Source organism: Megalops cyprinoides, chromosome 10 (assembly GCF_013368585.1).
Source record: "Megalops cyprinoides isolate fMegCyp1 chromosome 10, fMegCyp1.pri, whole genome shotgun sequence".
Classification (NCBI taxonomy): Eukaryota; Metazoa; Chordata; class Actinopteri; order Elopiformes; family Megalopidae; genus Megalops; species Megalops cyprinoides.
Genome location: NC_050592.1, coordinates 9,601,488 through 9,628,281, shown reverse-complemented (window position 1 = coordinate 9,628,281; position 26,794 = coordinate 9,601,488). Strand labels below are relative to the sequence as shown.

At 48.4% G+C, this 26,794-nt stretch overlaps 1 protein-coding gene across 3 annotated transcripts; it reads right to left on the bottom strand.

Annotated features, from left to right (window-relative positions):
- Nucleotides 1-282: 282 nt before the first annotated feature.
- ddr1 (discoidin domain receptor tyrosine kinase 1) lies at nt 283-26,794 on the bottom strand. Of its 3 annotated transcripts, XM_036538127.1 has the most exons (19): nt 26,391-26,794; nt 16,474-16,625; nt 14,912-15,014; nt 12,851-13,079; nt 12,109-12,256; nt 10,968-11,070; nt 10,382-10,568; nt 7,792-8,041; nt 7,110-7,256; nt 6,816-6,869; nt 5,843-6,009; nt 5,067-5,268; nt 4,661-4,774; nt 4,057-4,355; nt 3,840-3,967; nt 3,467-3,664; nt 2,737-2,992; nt 2,426-2,575; nt 283-2,055 (listed from the first exon to the last, which is right to left on the bottom strand). In XM_036538127.1, the coding sequence occupies exons 2-19, from the start codon at nt 16,565-16,567 to the stop codon at nt 1,915-1,917; spliced, it is 2,970 nt and encodes a 989-aa protein (XP_036394020.1). In that variant the 5' UTR covers nt 16,568-16,625; nt 26,391-26,794; the 3' UTR covers nt 283-1,914. The 3 variants fall into 3 exon arrangements, with proteins under 3 accessions (XP_036394020.1, XP_036394022.1, XP_036394021.1); XM_036538129.1 differs by lacking the exon at nt 4,661-4,774; XM_036538128.1 differs by lacking the exon at nt 6,816-6,869.

Genomic DNA, 26,794 nt, shown 5'->3' with positions numbered 1-26,794 from the left:
CATCAGTGAAAAAAAATTACTGCTTCACTTTATCTAAAAAGGTTACTTTATTAAAACATCTACAAAAATAAAACAAAATTAATTGGCAACAAGGCAGCAAGCGTTCTACCAAGGAACAAAAAGACCCCAAATAACAGACAATCCATATATTAGTGAACAAAATTATGTCCCTTTGATATTTACACATCATTAGTTTAAAAGACAAAAGATGATGAATGTTGACATTAGGAAGTGTCTAATTATAAAAAATAAAGGTTTAGTTGAACTACAGTGTATCAAAAAGGTCAAACAAGAAGCACAGAACTCCAATCTCCACTTGTGTCTATGATTAATTTTGAAACCTTATTCATGGTCAGTTAACAAGGCAGACAGTTTTCACCACTTTCAGCATATTTCTAAAGGATACAATCCACCTCAAATGTATGTGTTACTTCAAAGATGAAGCAGTTTATATATTGCTATGTTCTGAATTGTTACCATTACCACATCAGCTTAATTGAGTAAAACCAATGAAAACTGACATAAAGTGCAGCCGTAGTCGTACTATTTATAATCGCCTCCAAGTCTTATCCAGACAGCGCAGTTGCTCATATAAGACACCCAGGCACTCTGACGTCATACATGAAACTGACACAGAAATGCGCACACCGCGCCCGAAGCGTTTACAGACGCGAGAGGCAGTCGCCTGCGTGCGGGGGGGGGGCCAGACCAGCTGAGGCAGGTCTCCTGGGCTGCGTTCAGTCGCTGAGCCCAGATCAGCGGCACGCCACCAAACGATCAGCCCTTTACACTGGTGACCGGCTAGAGGGGTGGGTCCTGGGCCAGGGCTGAGGTTGAGGAGCGAGGCTGGAAGTGGGCAGATAATGAGCTGGTTCTCTCTCACAGACGACACTGTGGCACCACTAATGGGGCGGTCAGTAGCTGAGGACAGGCAGCGCTCGAGAGATACTGCAGAGTGGGATAAGTGGTTGTGGGGCTCCGGTATGCTGGCGCTTGTCCATACTGGCATTCTGTGCTAGGTCCTGTCTCTCTAGGAACATATTTTTTGCAATGAAAGATAACTGCAGGACTGAAATGAGAGCAGAGTAAACCGCCACCTTTTACCCTTGTAGGATTATCGTTTTCCTAACCGTAGCAGGACTGGAGGTGAACCGTTGTTCAGTACAGGATGTGGTGTCACCGATAACCACTTGTTGGAGACAACAGCTTCTTGTACATATGCGCTCTTCCACGCGAGTCAAGCGTATCATATACACACAGCACTGGGAAGAGGATAAGCTTGTTTTTAACTTAGCTTCGTGTTTAAAGAGGCTTTTCTCATGTAAAACGCTCAATGTGTAAATGTTCAACTCAATATGGATATCCAAAAATAAAAAAATATGTAGTGTATGTAGATTTCCTATGTGTATGCATTCAGATTAGTGTTTTACAGTAATTTAAATGAGTTTTGTTCTGCTTTATCCTGAACAATCGGGTATTTTAGTTTTGTGTTGTATACAGTACGTATTTACAATGGAGCAGAGAAAGTCATAGCCCTGTATGCTCTATTCAAATATTAGTCTAGCTGCAAGACCCGCCACCTGCCATTGTGATTACATTCAAATGAAACGTTCAGAACTGTTTTGTTTTGTTGAAAGGGGTGTGAGGGTGTTGGGGGGGGTCTGTCTGTACGCCGAGCCAGCGGTGTCTCAGCCCCGCCCCCAACTAATACAAAATTTACAACCGACCCATTCTCTCCTTTCCATCGGCCTACACCTGTCTTTCACCCTGCCTCCTACATTCATTCCAGTTGTTCCTATGAATAGACATCCTGTCTGAGCATCCCCCTCTTTCTCTCTCTCTCTCTCTCTCTCTCTCTCTCCCTCTCCCCCTCTCGTCTCTGGGAGTGATGGGTGGAGATGAAGTCTGCTCGCGCTACACCATGTTCATGGCGTCCTCCGTCAGGAAGGAGTGGATGTGAGCGAAGGAGGGGCGGAGCTTGCAGTCTCGGTTCCAGCAGCTCAGCATCAGCTCGTACAGGCCCTGGGGACACACAGCCGGCCGGCTCAGATACACCTGCCGGAGAGAGGGGGGCACGTTAGCGCAACACATAGCATGTTAGCGCAACACAGCATTTAGCAGATGTTCTTATCCAGAGCCACTTACATTGGTTATAGTTTTATTGTTGTTGAATGTTACCCATTCATACAGCTGGATATTTACTGAGGCAACTCTGGGCTAAGCACCTTGCCCAGGGGTACAGCAACAGCGCCCCCCACGAGGAATTGAACCAGCAACCTTTTGCTACAAGCCCTGCTCCTTACCACTATGTCACACTGCCACCCCACGCACACACTACACACTGCAGCACTGTGACAGAGAGGCGGCGTGGGAGTAGCACTGGAGATAGTACTCCCGGAAGCGCAGACGGTGTGCGCGCGTTTACCTGTCGGCCGTGGTCCCTGAAGAACTCGCCGGCGTTGTCGATGACCTGCTCGTCGGTCAGGGAGGAGTAGGGCTGCTCCTGGCACACGCTCAGCATCTCCCACAAGGTCACGCCGAACGCCCACACGTCGCTGGCCGTGGTGAACTTCCCCTGAGACACGCAGGGCAACAGCGGCCATCCGTCAGACGCACTACCTCACAGCTCGCAGTCAAATGACACTAAGGGTGTTCTCAAGAGACAAACTCCCTCTCCCCTCGGTCTCCCCCTCCTCTCTCTCTCACACACTCTCACACACACACACATCCTCTCACCATGAGTATGCACTCCCAGGCCATCCAGCGAATGGGCAGGACGGCCCGGCCCTGGATCCTGTAGTAATCTCCAGCATACAGGTTCCTGCTCATCCCGAAATCCGCTATCTTTATCTCCCGCTCCCCGCCCCTCTCATCCCTCTCCCCGCCAACCAGGCAGTTCCGGGTTGCCAGGTCACGGTGCACAAAGTTGAGCGAGGAGAGAAACTTCATCCCAGATGCAATCTGACTGGCCATGGAGATAAGGGCAGGGTAACTGAGGGAGGGGAGGAGGGGTATAAACCAGAGAAGCAGGGAGAGAGGAAGGATACAAAACAAAGTAAATATATATCAGACAGCGCAGTCTGCACTAACACTGACTGACTGCACAGCACTGAACAGCAACACATCACTTAAATGTGGAGGCATACAAACAGGGTTAGCACAGAGGCTGTCTCGGTGCTGCTAGATAATTTCTGCCATAACTTCAACCTTGATGTATAAGCGCAAAGGTTTGACATATAATGACACTGCAATATTACTGTATGTTTTGAACACTCTTTGTCTAACTTCTGATTGTACCAAAGTTGAAAATACCTCACTGATTCCGTAACAGTCATACATCTGACAGAACCCAAAGAGACAGACTTAGCCAAACACTTGTATGAACACATCATGCTGACTGACATGAAGTACTAATCACACACGCACACACGGAGGGACAGTCCCCACTCAGACGGACGCTCTGTACCTGATGGTGGGGGTGTTGTGAGAGGGGCCGGCCTTGTCCAGCAGGACTCTGTGAGAGAGGTACTGGTTGAGATCTCCGCTCTCCATGTACTCGGTCACCATGCACAGGGGGTCGCTGCTCACGCACACGCCCAGCAGTCGGATGATGTTGGGGTCTTTCAGACGGGACAGGATCTTCACCTCCTTCAGGAAGTCATTCCTGACAGAGACAAAAAAAAAAAACATCAGTATGTAAACTCACCCAGTGCTACAAGGCTTCGAACTACGGCACAGGCTTGCTCCTTGTGTTTGGTTTCTTCAGTTTACCCTGTTAGGCTGTACCGCCAACAGACTTACTATATTGCCAACAGATCAGCAGTAATGCACAGACAAACCTGGCATTTTTTGAGGCATCGGGCCGCAGTATCTTCACTGCCACCAGCAGAGGGCGACCCTTCCGTACATTGAAGGGAAACTCCAAGCTGGGCAGGTCTTGAGGGTTCTCAATCTCACAAAGGTGCACCTGCGCGACCACACAACAGACAACAGTGAGTAAGCAGGCCGACACCTATTCATGCACACAGCGACAGACACAGCACACTCACGCTGTACCTCTCCAAACTGCCCCTCCCCCAGCTTCTCCTTGAAGACCAGGCACTGGCGGGGCAGCTCCGGGAGGGGGGGGCAGTCGGTGGGGGCAGACAGGGCGGGGACGGCGTAGGTGTTGTTGCCGCTGACCCCCTGCAGGCTGACGATGTCCGCCTCAGCGTAGTGGGGGACGCTGGCTGGGCCGGTGGCCAGCAAGAGGGGCGGGGGCACAGAGGGCAGCTGGGGGTAGGGCGGGGCTCCGGGGTAGGGGGGCGGTTCCTCCTGGGTGGGCAGGGGCTTTTCATCTAGGTCAAATCCACAAGCTGGGTAGGGGTGGGGCAGGATGTAGGGAAAGGAGGTAGTTAATATCACACACGACCACAATGCGGTCTACACTACAAAAACAGGAGAGAGGAAAAGAGAGAGAGGGAAAGAAACAGAGGGAGGGAGGGCATGCAGGAAGGGAAGTAGAGGGAAAAAGGAGACTCACTGGAACCCGCAGCACACGTAAACACAGACGCTGTGGGGGAGTGGAGGCAATTAGGTGCATCCACAGTCCCCCTGCGCTGTCTGTACCGCACAGCACATTAACACCGCCCCGGTCAGGGAGAGCCAGCGAGCGTCTTACCCTGAGGCACATTGTCTGTCTTTTCCTGCGCACCAGTGCAGTTGTGCAGCCAGGTGGTAGCATGCCGCTGGTCAGACAGTAGGAGGTGATAGGCTGGGTTGTTTAACAGCAAGGCTGGGGAACACACAGCACACGGATGCAGCACGACAACACAACCGTTAACACGGCAACGGGGGTGGGGGGGGTGGGGGGGTGGGGGGGGACAGCACAGGCACTGTTAACACCGAGCAGGCAGGTGAACACGCAGTCCAACGTTCAGGCAAAAGTAAAATGACAACTCAGTACGGATCCTGTTAACATCGCGGATATATCCATCGCAGTTAAAAACGCAGACACACGGATACAGGCAGCTGGTACAGGCCACACAGGTGCACCCCGATGACGTGTATACCTCCCCCCCCCTCACCTGTGCTGTCACGCTCCTCCCTGGGCCTGAGCAGAGCGCTGGGCTCCTGGTACTCCCCCTCGCCGTCCCGGTCCCTGTCGTCGGGGAAGGTGTGGATGCGCTGGTAGCGGTTGGAGTAGCTGTGGGTGTTGTTGATCACCACGTTGTCCGAGGGGACGGACAGGTGGACGTGGAGCTCGTCACTGGAGAGGCTGCCCTGGGCCTAGGGTAGATAGAGAGGGACGATCAGTGCATTACATTACATTACATTTCACTAGGTTGCCTTACATTGCATTACATTACACTACATTGCCTTACACTGCGTTACATTACATGAGAGGGACGATCAGTACGTCTCCATTACATTATTGTCATTTTAGCAGATGCTCTTATCCACAGTGACGTACACAGGTTAGGTTTTACATATTATCCATTTATACAGCTGGATATTTACTGAGGCAATTCTGGGTTAAACACCTTGCCCAGGGGTACAGTAGCAGTGGTCCAGCAGGGAATCAAACCAGCAACCTTTCGTTTATGAGCCTTGCTTCTTACTAGAATGCCACACTGCTGCCCAGTGCAAATACAGAAGAGAATACACACTCTGCCTAGATGCTATGGAGTTAATACAGTACACACAGTCTGCCTGGACACCACAGGGCATTTACTTTAAGGTATAGTGATATAGTATGAGAGTGAATACCGGCTGATCTGAACAGAGAAGTACAATGTATCCATGACTTTTTGTTAAACGCTTACATACTCAGACTTTCTAATCTCCACTTTCTTTTCCTCACCTTGCCCAGTATTTTCTTCCAGTACTGCCTCCAGAGAATGACAGCGATGACAGCCAACAGGAGCAGGATGATGCCCACCAAGCAGCCAATCAGTATGGCAGTGTTGCTGCTGTCGTCCTTGGCAACAGGCAACCCAGCCCTTGGGGTCATGGCTGCAAACTCCACCCCTGCGGAAAGCAGCCCCATGGTCAGATAGACTGCATGTCAGTCGGTGGATCAGTCGGTCAGTCAGTGAGTCAATGGATCAGTGGGTCCATTGTGAGTCAGTGAGTCAGTCCGGGAGTCAACAGATCAGTGGTTCCACTCCGAGTCAGTGAGTCAGTCCGGGAGTCAACTGATCAGTGGTTCCACTCCGAGTCAGTGAGTCAGTCCAGGAGTCAACTGATCAGTGGTTCCACTCCGAGTCAGTGAGTCAGTCCAGGAGTCAACTGATCAGTGGTTCCACTCTGAATCAGTGAGTCAGTCCGTGAGTCAGTCTATCAGTCGTTCTGCCAGCCGTACTCAGTCAGGGTTAATGTAACTCAGTGAGTACAGACTGCGTGCACAGCTAGCGGGGTGGCAGATGGGAACCTGTCAGCTCGACCCACAGCTTGCGAATCAGATGCAACTGTCTGCGGAATGTGTGAGTAAACAAATACGCCGAATGACTGGCAGCCTGGCGGGGCAGAACCACGCTGCGATACACGCCACGACGCCCTGCCGCTCTCCCGTGTCATTACCAAACGCAGGCCCCGTACCTCAAGCAAAACGGCATGCCGAAGCCAGCCACAGAGAACCGCCGCATCCATCGCTGCATCGCCAGTTCCGCTACGCTGTGCTCCACCCAACACTTACAAACATGCTCCAGTGCTATTTCAAGCCGTTTCATGCAATGCTAGGCGTAAACATCATGCCGTATTAACATCATGCGGGTTATGGATGAATGCCAGGCCCCTCCTTCGCCTATCTCTCTCTCTCTCTCTCTCTCTCTCACCTGGCAGTGTGCTGTTGACTGTGTTGTTGTTCGCTGGGTGGGTAGTGGGGGGGTCTGGAGAAAACAAGGGAGATGAGAAAAAGAGAGGGAGATAAAGAGAGATGAAAAGGATGTGGGTGGGGGGAGAGGGGACGGCAGCACGTGTGGGTGAAAGGAGAGGTCGATGGTTGATTAAAGGGGAGCAGCGGAGAGAGAACACAATGAACACGAGTACGGCTTGCTGGAGCCCTCTGGTGCTGTGGCGGCACCAGCGGCACGGCGTTATCGTGCTCAGCAGGAGGGGCCGGGACTCACCGCTGCGGGCGCTGGTGTGGTTGGGGGAGGTGGCCGTGGTGGTGGGGGCAGGACTGGGGGTCCTGGTGGGAGGAGGCGGGGAGACCGGAGGCGCTGCAGGCACCACGGGGGGCACGGAGCCTGTCTGAGGCGGCTGCTCGAACGGCTCTGACATTCACAGAAGAAAAAAAAAAAGAAAAACGCATCACCACAACCATCAAAAGTACACTCATTACTCTCTTCTGTAAATCAGACAGTGTGGCTCTTCATAATGACGGAGACACAGAGTACTTTTTCACAAGGACACAAACACTATTTCATAAGAGAGAAAACAATGGAGCACGCCCCTACATCACAGACCCACAGAGGGTTCCTTCACTTTATCCATACACGGCCGGGAAGAGACCTGCCTCCACCTCTACCTTTCCTCCGTCTGATCCGAGTGGGGAACCAGCAAACCTTGGGTTACAGTCCCTGCTCCCTGCCACTATGCTACACTACCACCCCATTTGTGTTAAACCGCTGCAGCACAGCAGAGACGGCAGCAAAGGGCACAAATGGATGAGGATTCCCTAATGAACTGTCAGTGTGATACTATACGCTGTGAGTGAGGCACTAAACATGTAGGGACTCATCTCATCCCTTCCTGTGTCAGCAAACACGCGCAGAGCGTGCAAGGGTGAGGGAGGCAACGTGAACGCACCAGAGTAGAAGGAGATCTCGCTGATGAGCAGCCAGCGGTCGGCAAAGGCGAACTGGCAGCGCAGGATCTGGGCGGGGCGGCCCCCCAGGGGCAGGGAGATGGGGCGCGAGGAGGGGTCCTTCAGGTCCGTCAGAGGCACCGAGAGAGTCAGCGGCGGCGACGACCAGGGCAGCAGCAGACTCGGCTTGAACTGACAGACGACCTTACTGAAGACCCGCACCCCCTGGGAGTGACGGTTATTGCTGTGGACCTGAGGGAGAGAGAGAGAGGGAGGAAGAGAGAAGGGAGGGCAGGGACTCATTACTGTGGACTTGAGAGAAAGACAAAGAAGAGAGTGAGGGTGAGAGAGAAATCTCCCCTTACCTGTACTGAACACTAACGCCTGATTTCTTTAAATCCATTTAAATGCTGACTGAAATTTAGTCAAAGCAACAAGGCATGCAGAAACTGGAAGGCTAGTGTGCATTCACATCACTGCATCATCGACTGCTGGGCACACTCCCTGTTATTCCTTGATTTGTGCGTTAGTGATTTCTTTGAGGTTTATGTCAATGTATCTCATCCACTCACTTCCATGGCTAACCAGTACCCAGCAATGTCGTAACAGGAAAGAAAGCTAGGTAAGTTATAAGCCAGAGCACTACACTAAACATAATAAAAAGGCATGAGAAAGAGGAATGTTTGTGAGGGAGAGAGGGAGCGGAATAGTTTGTGATTAAACAGACACTTGCTTCAGGGTTTACAGCTCTCTGAAATCACATGAACAATGAGCACAGCTACCATAAAATGTTAACCAAAGGCAGAGGGGTTGAATATTAACAAACTACCTGGCCAAACCTATTAAGTCAACAAGCTGAGGTAATCTGCACTCTTTCAGTGGAACCCACAAACCAACTTAAAGCCAGGTTCTCATACGTATTTGTCTGAGCTCTTCGATGCAGGCGTCCCCAGACAACAATGCCGAGTGTCTGACAGGAAAAACAGCGTCGCGTCCAATGACACAGATGGCTGGAAAACACCCTTGGGATTTACATCCCTCTGTATCGTGACTAAGAGGCAGGAATGGTCGCGAAAAAATGCTTTTGGTGGGCAAGGAAGGAGAGCCCAAACACGCATTCCAGCCACATTCCAGCAAACCAACACAAATACATTGGCCAATATTTAATCTCTCCTCGAAGTGCCGTAAAAGAAATAAACAGCACAACACAGAGGAGCCGTGAGACAGTTGCATGGCGAGTTGCCTCACAGAGAGCCAAAACATATAAACAAATAGAGGGGTAGGGAGCATGGCGGCAAACGAAAAAGGAATTGAATGGCTACACTGCCAATTAAAACAAACTCTGTTTAATTAAAGACAATTTAACTACTGTAAACCCACATTATAATGACCGTTAAAAAAAAAAAAAAAACACAGGCAGGGCTTCATTGTCTCTGTCTGCGGTTTGCTTATGAGGAACTGGTACATCAGGTCATAAATTAACATTTTTTTTTTTAATTTCATGTTATTTTAAAATATTTTTCTGCGCACATTTCTGGATGCAAGACAATGGATATATTCATAGTAGGCCAGGGCTGTTGCTGTTACTTTAACTGTCTTGTAGTTAAAACTTAAAACAAGAAGGCACATTTCTGTCAGCACTGTTAAGAAAGCTCACAGCGCTGGGCCTCTTCAGACATGTTTATCACCGGCCCCCCTATGCGGGAGGGGTCATGAGTCCCGCGCTCTCCACGTGAACATCCACCAGAGCACGCGTGTGCGCACGTCCAAACACAGACACGCACACACTCCGCGTCCATTTTAATGCGATAAGTCACACACTCCTACCACCTTCAAGGTAGATAATTACTTCTGTTGAACTCTACACCGTACAAGTGCCATGCTTGCACTGTATCATCGTGAGGTATCATTGTATTGGCATAAAGAGCACTGACTCTTTCCCTTCACCGTCGAAGGAAGACCTTCCCTCATAGCCCCAGAGAGACATTTGGCTATGGGACGAGGAAGCAGCATTCTGTACAGACATTCCATGGCAGAACAGGCACACACATATCTGTCCTTAGGGAAGTAAGCCTGTATGTTGACAGTTCCCTGCTCAATAACCCACACCTTTGCAATGACCTACATACTGCAAAATGGTCAAGTGCTTCGAAATGTCATGTCAGTGCATGTATGCTGGGTTTCTGTGTATGTCAATACACAGTACAATGGAAAGATCTATGTCAGCCCTCAGACATGTATGTTTCTTCAGAGGGTTCAGCTGATACCTGTTGAATGGTAACACGCTGAAACAGTGTCCCTATGGCACTCAGAGCACACATAGAGGAGCAAAATGAAATACAGGCTATCAGCATGAGACAGAGGGAAACAGTGAAAGACAGGCTATCAGAGTGAGACACAGGGAAAGGCAGTGAAACACATGCTATCAGAGTGACACAGTAAAACACAGGCTACCAGACTGAGACGCCGAGTATTACAGAGAGACACAGGGAAACACGGTGAAACACAGGCTACCAGACTGAGGCACAGAGTATTACAGTGAGACACAGGGAAACACAGTGAAACACAGGGGTGGGCGGCTGGCACACTGACCTGCATGGTGTGGAATGCGCGGGTCTTCTCAAAGTGGAACTCGATGTCCACGCTGCCCTGCCCCAGCGCCTCTCGGCTCCAGCCCAGGTAGTCGTACCCGGGCCAGACCCGGAGCTCCTTGCTCTCAGTGAAGTCGTCTCCGCCCAGCACCCCGTCACACAGCTGCCCCAGCCCCCCGAACTGCACCCTGACAAAAACAGCACCAAGGGGTCACAGAGGGGCACTCGCTCCACCATTCTCAGATTACATTACATTACATTACAGTCATTTAGCAGACTCTCTTTCCCAGAGCGACTTCCAACACAAAAGAACAGAAGTGTATCTATTCAAGTTGAATGAGCAACACTCCCAGACTAGTGAGTGTGAACATAACACTATTCAAGGTCCCACACCTTTGCTACAGACATGTTTGGATTACAGAGACATTTTCACCCAGATCCTCATCTACAAACACCTCGGTCAGTCCAATGGTACTTTGCGGCTAGCGTGAGTATTTCTGTCTGCCAAAAAACGGAGCTGCTGCTAACTGCAGAGGTTTGCAGCAGTGCGTGTGATCGAGCGCCACCATGGTAATAATAAACCGTACCCTGCTTCTGTGCTGCCATCATAGGTGGAGTCGTTCAGGTAGACAGGTGAGCCAGACAGGTGCATGACGTGACCCACGGGGGCTGTGTAGGCCTTCAGACCATCTGAGAAGGACAGAGAGAGTGAGCGAGAGCAAGAGCGTGCGAGAGAGAGAGAGAGAGAGAGTTATGTCTCACATGCCTAATTATCCTAGCCTGATGTCATGTGTCAAACATGTGTCTGACACCTCTGCCTGGAAAGGGCCCCGCTGATTGATTTAGTCTCCTGAGCTCTGCGCTTTAATCAGTGTGAGGTGTGTGATTAGCTGCTATCCTCTCGGTCACATGCTGCTTAGGAACGGTTAGGGGGAGAGGCGCAAACAGGATGAAATTCAGCCATTGTAACTGGACCGGAGAGGTCATCCTGTCATGGGCACATGGCTGAAATAGCGTGACTCTTTGCAGACTGACAAACATCCAATGCTGCATCTGCTAGGCAAGCCATGATAAACCAGACACAGCAACACGGGACCCACACCAGCACCGGTTACCGATTAACAAGTTAGTTTTGTTTGTCGACTGACTTTTTATTGAACTGCGGTCTACCATTCCAGTTGAGCCTTGGGTCACTTTGCATGCACTTAAAATGCTTAGTCACAGATAACAGAATAAATTATGACTTGCTTAAATTCCATGCTCCATCTACAGTGTAGGGAAAGCTAAGCGGATAAATATGTTTGGAACTAAATAAATAAAATTTGGGTATTTCAATGGCACGTGAAGCAAATGTACACTTAAAGGAAGATGTACATTTAAAGGGGATTTTAACACGAGCAAAATGCTCTTAAGGGTTATCAGAGTCAAAGTTTGTACAAAGTCCTTTTTCTAGACAGACCAAAGACCAAACTTGTCCTCAGCTAACTCCCTTTACTGCCAGTGTGCCTGCCTCATATGTCGCGGTTCATAAAAGACTTCTCCTGCATAGTGGAATTGGCCAGAGGAGGTGGCTAACTGAACAAAAACATATTCAGTTTGGTCCACACTCCGTAATGGAGACAAGGCTTTGGGGTGTTGACATTCCCACACCTCAGTCGGTACCCCATTACCCTCGGCCTGTCTCTTTCGCACTGTGCTCTTATAAGACTCTCTTATATAGACTCTCACCGTTCCACAAACAGCCATACAGCTCCACCCGTAGACAGACGCTCATGACCCGGTCGGCCAGTGGGTAGAAACGGACCACCCGAGCCACGATGGGCGGGCCCAGGTCCTTCAGGACCACGTCGTACGTGTTCTCGTTCCCCGACACCACCTGAGAGACACGGCGACAGGCAGGAGGCTTTCACATTCCAGAACATTCCGCCATTCCTCGGGCGCATTTTGAGAAGAGCGCAGCCAAAAAGACAGGGACAGGAAAAGGGCGGATATTTGTGCGAGACAGAAAGAGACCAGAAACACGTTTTACGAGAGGAAAAGGGCCCAGATACAGAAAAAAAGAACACCTGTGTGTGAGATGAATTTGACAACAGAAAGAGAGACAAGTCGAGGGCACACAGAGAAAGCCCAAATCCACAGCACACAACAGGAGACAGAGTGAAGGACACAGAGTGTAAAACCAGAGCAGAAAAAGAGACGGAGTGGAGGACAGACACACAGACAGAGAGTAAAGCCTGAACAGACAGACAGAGAGATGGAGTAGAGGACACACTAACACAGTGACTAAAGTGTACAACCAGGAGAGACAGAGAAACACAGTCCAGGACACACAGATAAAGCACAAAACCAGAGCGAACAGAGAGACACAGAGCAAAGGATGAACACAAACGGAGAGTGTAAAACCAGAGCAGACAGACAGAACGGCGTGAAGCCTGAGCCGACAGACAGCGAGATCGCAAACCCCGCTAACCTCCTGGCCCCAGCGATCCTTCCAGGTGATCCAGTGGCGTCCGTCGCGGGAGTAGCGCAGGCGGTAGCTGCGGGCGAACTCGCGCCCGTGCCCGTCGGCATGGCGACCCTGGGTGCCCACCAGGGACAGGAAGTGCAGGGAGCGCAGGTCGACCTGCAGGTACTCTGTGCCATCGGGGTAGACGGAGCCTTTAGGGCACCACGCCCCGTCGCCCTCACCTGTGCTGAGCCTGAGAGAGAGAGAGAGACAAACCCAATGAACAACAGAAGTAAAATAATCAACATATCAACTTACCAATCAACTCACTTTTACCTGGAATAGTGGTCTTTACAATCTCATTTGCAAAGGCGCCTTTATAGTACAGCCCAATTAAATATTTACCTACTGGTTAAAAAAAAAAAAAATGAAATAATTATTCCCTAACCCCTTGCAAAAGGCAGTCAAGACATAGTCCTGGAAATATGTGACCTGTCAGCAATGTGAGAACAGAGTCAGCTCCATAGCTTTTGGAGACATACACAGCTGTATTGTCTGCATGCAGTTTGCCAGGTGCATCTCTGTAGGTAAAAAGGGAAACGCTTCCCTGGGTTCATCCTCATTCACACTGCTGCCAAAACGCCCCGAGGCACAGCGTGAACCTACTGAACCCTACCCTCAGCCTTCCCTGCTCTGGCAGCCCCAGGCTCACATCACTCGAGAATTAGACAATCAATCAGACCTGAATTCAAAGAAGCGTCCTTTCCCACAGAAACAATGCAGGTTGCAACAGACACAGTATGAAATGCACGGGAAAGGAAGAGTACTTCCGTAAAGACAACAGAAGGCAAGCTACCTATGAAAAGAATGGGACAGATTAAAACTAGACTGGTTTATGGCACAGTGGTAGGGAGCAGGGCTTGTAAGCGAAAGGTTGCTGGTTCGATTCCCTGTTGTGTCACTGCTGCTGTACCCTTGGGCAATGTACTTAAACCCAGAATTGCCTCAGTGAAATATCCAGCTGTATAAATGGATAAAATTGCAACCTATAGAAAAGTGTGTGCTAAATGATAATAATGTAATGTAAATGATTAAACAGACATTCTGACACAGCAGCTGCAGCAGATGCAGGGAGGACAGCAGTGGCGGCAGCAGCAGTCTCGTGGGACGGCCGGGAGAGCTCATCAGGTTTGGGGTTATTCACGCTCGCAGTCTGGGGGGGTGACATCAGCGGTGCCTCAGTGGCTCGGTATGGCACGGCCAGGCGGGCGGGGCGTCTACAGACAGCACTCCTCCTCCCGCTCCCCCTCTCCCTCCGTCCCACACCGTCATCAGCTTGAGCGCGATATCAGGCCAGCGTCTCACTCCTCCGACCCAACCCCCCCCCCCCCCCCAAACCCCCCCACCGCCATCCCTGCGTCTTGTCCCGTCGGCATCCCCCCCAGGGGTCTCTCCTCAGCAGGGCCTGGCCTAATCGGCACCACATGCTCGGCCCCTCAGCCAAAACAAGACGCCGCCTACACGCCACCCTGTTAACCACCCGCTAAAGTCCGATGGCGCTGGATTAGTGAGCGTAGTCCGCACCTCGTGAGCTTCCTTACGCAGCAAACGAGGTGGTAATGACATTTCCCCTGGCCCTACAAACAGAGTGATTTCACTCCCCTCTGCATTGTAATCTGATGGAGCCCTTTATTTGATCATTACATTACATTACATTATCGGCATTTAGCAGAGGCTCTTGTCCAGAGCTACTTACAGCTACATGTTGTTGTACAATGTTACCCATTTATAAAGCTGGATATTTACTGAGGCAATTCTGGGTTAAGTACTTTGCCCAGGGGTACAGCAGCAGTGACCCAGTGGGGAATCGAGCTAGCAACCTTTCCAGTACGAGTCCTGCTTCTTAACCACTATTGTACACTGCCGATCATGAGGCTTTACAGTGATGCGAAGTGAGGGAGTGGATATGCAGGGACGGACAAAGGGACAGATGGACAGACAGACCGAGGGACGGACAGACAGAGGCAGAGCAACGAGCGGCAAGGGACACAAAGAAACGAGGGACGGGGGAGGGGAGGGCAGGACCTGCCGTGTTTGGCCTCGGTAGAGTCGGACCAGGCGCTTGAGGCGGAGAGGTCGGAGTCGGGGATAGTCCCATCCTCCATCCCGAGGGCGTAGCGGCACTGAGCTGGAGGAGAGACACGGAGGGCGTTAACACAGCAGAGCGTCCTGGAGAAACTCAATAACCAACACATTCGCACTTCATTTAACGTCATTTTAACGATCGACATGTGACACTACTCACACCTTTGCTGACCTTTAAGGGACCAAACTGTAAATGCATTAACCACTGCTCTTCGGAGGACAAAATTAGCCTGTTGGAAAGGGTGAGGGTTTCTGAAATTTGGACCGGGTTGCTCAGTTTTTTCTCTCCCAGGAAACCTGTTAATTTAGTTGATGATCCATGATGAATCACTGCAGTTAAACAATGTTCCCGCTTACAGAACAGAACAATAGAAACACTGTACTGGCACTTCTGTGTTCCCGGTCTTATTGCTTTCCGTTCAAATTAAAGCCCGTTTCCTTGCCTCTGTCTGGACCTCTCCCTTCCCTTACTCTCCAGAGGAGGACCAATCTGTTCATCTACATCTCTCAAATTCACATCCACATTCCAGGGGGCTCTCGTTGCTGTGGTGAGGTTACACTGCCTCTGCCAAATTTCCCCAGCGACCGAGCGAGCAGGCGGGCGGGTGGGGAGAGAGAGAGAGAGAGAGAGAGACGCGTAATGAAATGTCCCTGCAGATGCAGACAGAGCGCCACAGCTCAGATGTCGCTTATGAGATCAGACATTACCAAACGAAAGAGCATTAACGAGTCTTATCTCACACTGTGTGGTGAGGTGGGGGGGGGGGGGGGTTGGGGGGGGGGGTCTCTCTCAGTTGCTGTCAGTGAGTCAGTGAACAAGAATGTATGGCTGGAAGACAAACCCTCTCCCCTCTCTCTCTCTCATGGACAGGTGCCTGTTTCATTACATCATCACTCTGCTGCCAACAGTCCCTCCCTCCTCTCTGGAAGCTTTCCCTCTTCCCCACACCCTGGGCTTTTTCCCTCTTTCCCCTTCCCCCTGTCCTTCGCTGCACTCTCCCTCTCTCCCCTCACAGCATTCATAATCCAGAGAAGTATGCGTCACCCCCTTTTTTATTGAGTTTAATCAGGTTTTATCGGGATTTTGTGTGGTGTGACACAGCGGTGGGATCAGCCAAATCTCGCTGTGCTTGGGCTTAGCACCGAAACTTTATCCCTGTTGTCATGTGACTGATTGTCTGAAACAAAGTTTCATTTGTCGTTCACCTGATTATCATACCAATGTGCCATTTCACTCGATCAATGGAACTTTTTCAACTGGAAAATCAAATTATGATAACGATCACTGGCAGAAACTCCACCCTCCAACTGAAGAGGTTCTAGGGAGAGTTAGAGGGTACTCACTGTAAGCAAGGGCAGTTAGACAGGAGCAACAGAGACAGTCTGAGAGTGTCAGGGTAAAACAGACAGTTCAACAGGTGGGACGTTGTTTAAATTAAACGGTGCATTATTGTTAAAAGAGCTCTACGGTCATAACAATAATCAGCTCCAGTCTCTCTTACCTGAGTTAAAGTGCCACTCATGGTCTTCTGCAGTTGACCTGACTACCAGGAGGGCAGTGACGACGGCTGGCAACAGGAGCTTCAGCATTGCCATGGCAGCAGCAACACACCTGGTTACCTGTCCGGTGACACGCTTCCCGCTACAGACATACCTGGCAGAGACAGGGAGATGAGAGGGAGTTTTTACTTTGCAGTATACACACTGACTGTACGTGGAAGTTCTGTCAATTACCACACTGGGTAAAGAGGCGGTGAGACAGGGACAAACACACATAAACAGCAATCCTCAGCTGAAAGAGGCTTCTGCAAATACACAGAGAGAGGAAGTGGGATACAGAGTGGGTGAGTACAGGGTTCTGCTTAATACCGCAGTACATAAACATTTTATTCCGGAGAAAAAGGCACAAGGAAGTTTGTACAGTGACCTTGCTGCAAGGGAGACGCACAGAGAAAACTTAAGAACAGAGAGACTACCCACAGTGCAGTCCTTGGCAATCAGAATAGCCTCTGCGCTAGGAAAGGGGGAGAGAGACAAGTCTGTTGCCATAGCGTCCTTGTCCGGGTGGAGAGATAAAATAGAAAGAGCAGGGTGGAGGTTTATTCAGATCCTACGTGCTGAGGGAGAGCCAGAGATGGAGGGAGAGGCAGACAAAGAGCCGTGCTCTGAGGGAGAGGAGTAGAGAGGATGGGGTGACAGCTGTCTGCAGAGGGTGGCAGAGCTGTGTTCTGCACTGTGCTTCTCCTGTGGCACTGAAAAGAGTTGACAGCTGACCTACAGCTGTACAGGGGGAGGGGAGAGGCGAAGGGAAGGAGGGGACAGAAGGAAGAGGGAAAGAAGGGAGAGAGGGCCGATGACTGTTCAGGAGGGGGAGGAGGAGCAGGAGAGGAAGGCAAGGGGGAATTAAGCAAGACAGGTGACACGGCCATTCTGCCTGTCAGGGGGGCAATGCTGGAGAATGTGTATGTGTGTGCGCGTGTGCCCGGGGTTCCAACGTGTGTGTGCGTGTATGTGTACATGCGCGCGTGTGTGCGTACGTGCACGGCTGTCACTCGTGTGAGCGGGGCACAGCAGTGTTTTCAGAGACAGCCAGCCAGTGCAGCTGTCCTGAACAAGAGACAGACACTGAGAGACAGACACTGGCACACAGGGTGCAAGTGTGCTTCTTTTGAGGAAACACCCACGGCGTCCAAACAGCACGGGCCAGAACAATACTGTGTGGAAACATGAGGGTTTAAGAACATTTCATTAAAGTACGCATCCCAAAAGACCTACAAGTGGAAAAAAAAACTGCTGTGGGTGTGTTGTCTACATCAGCAAAACTACTGAGATACCATGGCAACATCTCAAATCAAGATCACTGATCTGAACCAATAACCACTGTAACTGGGGTTCCACAGTTTCCGAGTGACTAAAACCCTGTTTATTGACTAGACACTGGAGCCAAAAAAAAACAAAAAAAAATTGGCTCTAAATTCAGGGTAAAAAAAAAAACAACAACAACAAAAGAACTACACTTAACTGCAAGTAAATTCAAAATAACAGTGAGAAGAACCATCCTTTCATCCCGAGCCTAACACGGAACTCATGAGTGTTTCAAATTACCACACTTACGCATGTGAAAAGCCACCGTGTTTCTGTTTTAACAGAAGAGCATCGCCCATTATAACTGACATCTCCACAAGAACAATCCATCTACCATAATCCTGAAGCAATAATGACTCATTAGGGACAGCTGCTCGAGGCAGACGGCAGGAGCCATGTTTTGCAGCATGGGGCTGCTCGACTTGAACCGTTTGTTTTCCTCACAGCGAAATGACCTTGGCCCAAAGCACGGCAATCACAACCTGCTCTTGGAGGCAGCACGGAGTCTCTGTAATTTCTTCGTGCAGCATGTCACTGCCGTCTTGACTAATCGGGGGGGGGGGGTGTTTTCATTCTGAGTAGCTTGCGCCTTGTGATTTTTTTTTTCCCCGGTCTCTTAAAAGGGTCCGTCAGCACACTGAGTGCTTTGAGTCGTTTCCTGGATTGGGTAACGCCTACACTGTAAAAAAAAAAAAGGCCTGAATCAGACCTTTTCTCACCTCCGGGGTATTGACTCAGGTCTTGGTGCATGGCAGTGTTCCTTTGTGGCTACCACTTTCTGCACGGGCCAACTGTCCCGGTGATTCGGGTGGTCAAACGCTGCCAACGAACCCTTCTGACACGGTGTGTCACCACTTCAACAGCACCGAGAACGCCACTCATCCCCTAGGAATCTAACTGAATCTGACAGGGAGAGAAAGTGGGATAATAGTAGGAAGAGTTAGTCAGAGACCGAGAGGAGGGGGGGGACAGCATTTCCAGGAAGTGTAAGTCTGAGTAAGACTGGCCTGAGTCATTAGCACTTCCTCTCCCCATCTCCATTCATATTCAAAATCTGAAGCAACTTAATTTACAGGAGAAAAGAGCACATTGGCCAAGGAACTTCTATGAACTGTAGAAGTGCTGTTCAAAAGTACATCGAATTTAGTGGGACAAACTGCTGACTTTCGCAATGTAAAGGCAGATTGCGTTATGCGTCAGATGATGTTAAAAAAAAAAATCAACAGAACAGAAATGGCCAAACGACAGCTATTCGCTTAGAGTACGGAGTAACAGAGTAATCCCAAAGTGTAAATATCCTACTCCCAAAACCACACACTTGCGAGAAAAAGGAACCCTGTGTATGTTAACCACAAAAAAAAACATTGTAATGATGGAACATTCCTCACAGTGCTGAGTTGACGGGTGCGTGGCAAATCTCGAAAGAGATTAATTGCTGTGGCTCCAAAGAGTGCAAAACATGTTGTGCCCACATAAATGAAGACTGCAGGCTTAAGACAATGGAGAAACCTGGTCCTGCTCATGCCCAAATACACTAGGGCTGGGGAATGCATAGGCATTACTTTTACAACAATGCACACCCCAGAGCTCTCCCTGAATACAACGAACACTCATTCTCAACTCAAGGCTATCTTATCCCGTCTTCAGCTGTGTATCATCACTGCAAATTTGTTTTAAAATCATCAATTTTTCAGGAATGGCACTCAATTACTTGAGCCTACGATGAAAATTTAAACACAGAGACAAAAATCAATGAGAAAGGAAAAGAAAGAACCCCTCTGACAAAGCTTCAGCTCCACTCGTGCATGAGTATCAAAGAGGCAAGTCTAAAGACACATTCTTTGTTGGGCTATATGGGTGTAGTACTGTACGCGGTGGGTACAAGAACACGCAGCGTCATGTTTCACTCCAAAGGGATAGTCTGCTTTCCCATGGCATGCAGGTTCGCCTGATTTCGTTTCCCAGGCTATGATCACCAAGTCCATACTTGTTAAGGATCTGCTGGTGATTTGTGCTACCGAGAAAGTAGTCCTCTACAGTATAATTTCCTCGGTGGGGTATGATTGCAATCAAGTGCGTTGAAGGGTGCAATTTCATCATCTCAATGCCCCCCCCCCCCCCCCCAGAAGAGAGTCTTTGTCTGGTCATGTAATTTCGGATGATTATGATTGGCTCAGCCACTCTGAGGCTGGCGGGTGTTGTCAGAGGGTAAGGAATGCCACAGTGAGCCTCTGAACAAGCTCTTCATTTCATTAGCTTATTACCCCTGTGTGAGAAGAAGGTGGAGGGGCCATGTGACAGCTCAGTGTTATTCTCTCAGACATTAGTGAGAAAACGGCCGCCCACTCTACCCAGGGTCCTACCACACTGCTTGGAGCTGTATGAGAGAGCTGGAAAAAAGAGGGGGTCTGGCACAGTTCACGCAGGGACTGCGCGTCGAAAGGGAAAGGAACCTGGAGAGGGAGAGGGAGAGGGAGGGAGAATCGGAGCAGGTCTGACCGGAATGGACTTTTTGCTGAGCTCAGTGTTTTGAGACAGAGTGAGAAAGCAGAAACTCTCTCCTTCACGAGAAATGAAAGAGCTCACCGAATATATGAGAGGATATAGGAAACCAAATCTAGACCAGTTCACCTATAAACACACACACACACACACACACACACACACACACACACACACACACACACACACACACACACACACACACAGAAGTACGAATGAAACACAAGCTCACACGCACACACACACAGACACACAACCGCAGCCCAGCTTTTACCATCGTTAGCACCTCAGGGTAATACCTGATCCCCACAACCTTTCACTCCTCCTTTCCATAAAATGAAAAAGGCCTGTCTGTTAAGAACTAAATTACACTTCACACTCCCCCTGCTTTACACAACCTCTTCAGAGCTCAAGAGTAATGGGTAATGTCACACCTGCAATCTTATGAAACATCGCCTTCGTTAAGCAAAAAGAAAAAAAACAGGCAAATTAAAACAGCTTTGATGTAGCTGCCCCTTTCTTAAAAACTCTAACAGGCTTTCAAACTCGCCGGAAGCCACAGGTAATTATTTGCGGGATACCACATGCGTCGGTGCAAGCTAGCAACTGTCGTGAACACACAGCGAGAAAAGGGCTGATCAGAGGGCTTGTTGCTGTTTTCACTTAAGATTGTCATGATTAGCGATGGGCCAAAATCAATGTCCCCCCCCACACACACACCCACCATTAGGAAAGACTTCAGCAGCGGTTACAAATCCCAGAGCAAGTTGCACAGGCCTCACCAGTTAAATAATACAGTCAGACAAAAGGCCTTCATGCACTCTCTCTTTTTCACAGATACATGGGGAAACCATATCACAAGCATTTCCATGTGCTTGCGAACCAGGTAAGCACAATTCAACCCACCTGTTCATTCCAACACTCCCCATGTTGCTGACAGGCACAGAGGCCCCCTACCAGCTGGCTTTTACTAGTCTGTAACTGTGCTCTTTCCCACACTGAAAAACAGCCAGGTCGCATCATGAGCCACTCCATTTTCCAGAGCTGCGATGATGTCCAGTTTTTTTTCTGAACGGAATGCATACTTGTTTTCATCCGACTGTCATTTCATACAACTGTGTTAGTTACTGACAAGGCAAAGGAATAGAAGGGGATAGTTTGTGTGTGTGTGTGTGTGTGTGTGTGTAGTGTGTGTTCGTATGTGTGTGAGTGAGGAGGATTACTTAACTGTATCTCTGCAAATACTGCAAAAAGCCCAATAACTGAACAATATTTATTTGCAAGTAGTTAATCCCGCTACCAAAGTATGTTTGAACAGATTTCACTAAATATTTTTTTATACTTTTATGCACAACAGTAACATGCTGTAGGTATACAGCAGAGGTGATATCCTCACAGCACGAGTATACAGACAGTGATTTATGGGAATACACCCAGAATTAAGTGAAGTTCCAATACTTAAACTTCCTAGTAATGGTTAGGGAAATACTTGACCCCTAACCCTTTCACATAACCACCAGACCCATGGAGCAGGGTCTACATAATTCTCCTGAAATTATCCCTTTCCGAGGACAACAAAGCACAATACTCGCTGTCAGCACGGCTGGACCACATCTGGCCAACTTAATGACATGATGCCGAAATGTACTCGGTTTCCTTCTTTTTCATTATTTTGCCTCAATACCTCCTTCAAAACCTCACTGTGAACTAACGCCAGCAGGGCCGGTGTAATGGTATAACACTATGGAACATGTCACTGTGCATAGCTCTTTCCTCTGATTGCCAGGGACACTCCCTTTACCATGGGCTATGCACCCATCCAGTTTGTCTCCTACACCATTCTACTGTAGCATGTTTCCCTAAACTACACTGGAAACACCAGGCACTCAACAAAAAGTCAAAACTGAACAACATCTGAGATCACTTTGCATTTACCTGTGAGTTATATTACAATACCATTAACAATATCGGGTTACTATATGAATGGAACTTGAGATGCATTTTAAACAGTTGTTTGGCATGACTGTTAAAAGACCTACACGTCGATACTGAGTGGACATGTATACACCCATTTGGAAAAGCGGTACATGCCCCGACTGGTGCCTGTTCCTTTCCTACCAAGTTCATTCAGGCTTCGCCCCCTCTCTCAGCAGCCTCCAGATGCTGTTGCTTGGGTGTTCTTCAGTACAGTTGTAAATCAGAGGGTCCATCAACACACTAACTTACTCAGGATGAATTTTAGTTGCTGCTCTGTTGACTCACTCAGAAATTAATGGTATTACAGGGAACAGGGCACTAGCGAAAGCAAAATATATTGCCCGCTAGGTTAAAGGTGGGTTGGGCGAGGGCTAAGGAAGTATATGTACGTTTAGTATGTACATGTATCAGAAATACAACATGTCTCTGTGACTGAATACACTGTGTGGACATGCAGGGAGTGGATGGACCATCAGATCTACATATTTTGCACCCAGTTTCACTGAAACAAATTTTTTAAAGTGTTTTTGTGTCACACCTGCAGAGTTTGTGTCTCACACTTCCAAAGTTTAGCGAGCTTAGTTAGAAGACTAGCAGGGCTTCCAAAGCACAGTGCGCCCGAGACAATTCATGTGCGATAGCTGAGACCGCCGTATCGACTTTCCATTCCAGAACTACTTTCCGCACATGATTCTGGGGCAGGTCTGCTGGCTGGGCCTGACAATTTTCCAGAATTTTCCCAGGTATGGTAAGAAGTCACGAAGCGACACAACAGACTGCACCCAGCGGACTGCACCCAGTTGAAAAAGTCACGAGGTGACTGTGAGGGTGGTGAAGAAGACACCACTGGCTATGATGGAATGCAACCGTATTTTTTTTTTAACTGCAGGAACACTGCAAGAAAGGCATGCAAGGAGAGCTGATTCGAGGGAGAGGGCTGGGAGGGACAATGGGCGAGAGCCGAATCACCCACTGCAGTTTCAAAGCAGGGCAAAGCTGGTAAGAAGAGTGGGAGGGAAATCACAGGAGATGAACAGAAACAGATAGGGAGAGAGGCAGAATGCCCAAATGATCAATTACAGCATCAAAGTGAAGTTGGATGAAGGGAGGGAGAGTGGAAGAGTGAGCCTGAGAGAGAGAAATGGCCTCATTACAGAAGAAACACGGCAGACAGTACTCCAAAATGGCTGACGATCAAATCTGGAAGAGGTCTACACTCAAAAAGCTGGACCAATTCGAGTGAGGTGTCACTCCTCCTTCAGCAACAAATCCTTCTGCCTATCACCCCTGTTTTTACAGTCATTTCATTTAGAGGGGACACTGACAACAGGAAGGAGAAATTGGATTGTTGTGCTCTTAAAGTCTAGACTGTGAGGGAAATTCATTTAGGACCAGAGATAAACCACTTACAGTAGAAATCAAATCTCAGTCTTTTTTAAGCATCTTACTTCAAAGGGTACCTTGAAGGCACATCAGTATTTACCCTTGAAATTGTATTTTGGATTGTGTATGTCCAGCTGGAGCTTGAAATTTATTTCAGGTTGTCTGGGAAAAGTACATTATTTAAAAACCATACCAATGCATTGTGTTTGGTAGTATTACATGCACCCAAAATGCAGACTACTATGGTACCTGTTACAATATCAAAAAATAAATTAGTTCACTGCTCCAAGAAATTTCCTAAATAATTTCATGATAGGTTATAACAAAAAAATGCTCCAAACTGGATAAAGGCTACACGTTTGAAAAGAAGGCTATCACCCTGTGCTTTCTTGGTTCCATTTGAGGTTTTGACATATTTACAATGGTTACCTTCAAACAAAAAAACCAAAGCATAATATGTAGACAGTTATACATTTGGAACTAGTTTAGTAACAGTCTAAAGAGGCTTTTAGAACACTGTGACCTATTCAGTAACAACCTGTGTACTTTAAAGGCAAAGAATAAACAGAACACTTGCATGTGAGTTTCTATCATCACTTCAATATGGATAAAAATATTTCCCACTATTTCTTGTTGGCAAACCACTGATGACCGCATCCTGCCATCTCAGTGTGTGGCCAATGGTTATGCACTCCTGCAGATAAAATACAGTTAAATAATAACTTGCTTGGTAGACATTCTTATTCAGAGCAACTCACGTAGCTTACCATTTTTACATGTCGTCCATTCTTTCAGCTGGTTGTTTACTGAACCAGTTCAGGTGACATACCTTGCCCACTACACCACACTGCGGCCCCCGATGAAAGACAGGGCATGAAAGGTATTTGATGTTCTCTGACGGTTTTACCTAGGCCTTTTTGCTCACCTCTTCAGTACAGCTCGCGCCACGCTCGATCAACCCAGCCTCTTGAAACCATTAGCATCAGAATGCACATAAAACGGAATTGCCACGCAGCTGTGCACCCCAGTAGATCCCTGCACAACACTCTGCACTTTGTGTTGCTGCTGATAAAGGAGAGAAAGAGGCTTAATTGCCCTCTTGTTTACAGAACCTCGGTCAGCTCGTTTACTCAGTCTACCCCCCCCCCCCCCCACGCACCCACCTAAATCCTTCTCCTCACCCCCCCACCATCCATTTCCACACCAGCAGTCCCTCACCAGCCCTGGACCTCCCTCACATCAAGGCCCCGCAGAGTCCTTTGACTATTAAAGTTTTCTATAAAAGGAAACTTACACAGTTGATTCACTGGCAGTTCCTTAAGCTGATACCTTGAGGAGACTTTCAGATGCAGAGACTACCTTCAAATGCAGTTTATTTTTTCAAAATAAACTAAAGTCCAGTTTAGGATTTAATGACCGATTGGGTCACAGAGGCACCAACATCACTGTTTAGCGTAAATAGAATTCTGTGGAAGTAGGCCAACCAATCACAGTGCGGAGGCGACCTGCCATGCTGTCAGGAGGATAGGGTTAATGAGCACTCTAAGGCCAAGCCTTGCTACACAGCCACCTGTATTTTCACACTAATCTCCAGCATTGAGTCCTTTGACACGTTCATTTCAAGGGCCACAGCACATTTGCGCTTCACGGTTTGTAATTGTCACTGACTTGCCGTGCCTGTCTTTGAGTCTTAAAAGCACAGAAGTCGTTCAGCGCGATAATTAAATGGTAAGTCTCTCACGCAGTCTTCTACGAACTGGAAAAGTCCATTCCTTTTTTCCACAAGAAAAGTTTGTAATCATGGTGACTTTTTTATGTTAAAGGAAACGTTATGTGAGCCCATGGATCATACTGCTTCTTATAACTTCTGGTAATGTAGCAAGATGGGTTGTCATTATGCAGTCTCCAGAAGATTCAAAGCAGACGTTAGTTTCTTACTCGTTTGGCAACCCAACACTTTAATATTATTAGTTCTAATGCCGTGGCCAACACAACTAGCTACCGCTTAAGCCAGTGAACCACTTTATTTATATCGACGATGTGCTTTACCGTTTAAAACTGCAATACCCCCAGTGACCCTTGCTGTTTCAGCGCATATAACGGCGATTCGTTTACAAATTAAAATTTAAATGCTTACGAAAACACAAAGTTTATCTCAAATAACAACAACAACTGCAACAATGAATAATAATAGTTAATACACGTCAAATGGATTCCGTTTAAACGGTATAATGTATAGGCTCGTATAATGTTAGGTTCAAACGTCAGTCACAGGCTAGTTTAGCTAAGTGAGTGTGAGGGATTTCTCTCGGTCAGAAAAACAAACAGGAGCAACGCCGCACCTCAATATGCGCTTCCCGGGTGCAGTGGCCGCGGTCCAAGACAACTTTCCCTTATACAGACCGAGACACTTTGACGCCAATCGACAGAGGGTGACAAACAGACAGACACTTAAAAGCCCCAACACACGCCGACAAAACGCACAGAGGGGAAAAAAAAGCATAGCCGAGACATATCAGAATATTTCCAGAGATGTATCAACACGCTGAAACCTCACAACCGACCGCTAGACAGTGACGGACACAAATTGACAGTGTGTGTGTGTGTGTGTGTGTGTCATTTCGCAGTCCCGCACACATTCAGCAATTCGGATCGTTGTGTATCGATGCACATAGTAACTCACAGTTCTTACCTAAAAAGACACCGAAAACTGCGAAGAACTCCTTTATCGGCTCACAGGTTGTCCAGTGACTTGTTTTGTCCTCATCCGTCTGTACAGATTTTGCAACAGGTTAAATCCAAGGCTGTTAAATTGCTGTACTGTTCGTTCGACCTTTGCCAACCTCAGAAAACAACAGACAATGTAAAAAAAAAATAAACAAAATATTTTTTTCAAAAATCACGGGGGAAAAACACTTGTTTCCTATTTTTGACAGGCTAAAAACATTGAGTGTTTTCGCAGAGGGAAATATGTGGAAATAGAAAAATGCGGCTTGTGATGCAGCTAGCTAACTAGCTTAGTAAAGCTAACGTTGCAGGTCTTTGGGACGTCTTTATTTTTCAATCAGAGACCTGCTCTTACTGCGCACACGAGAG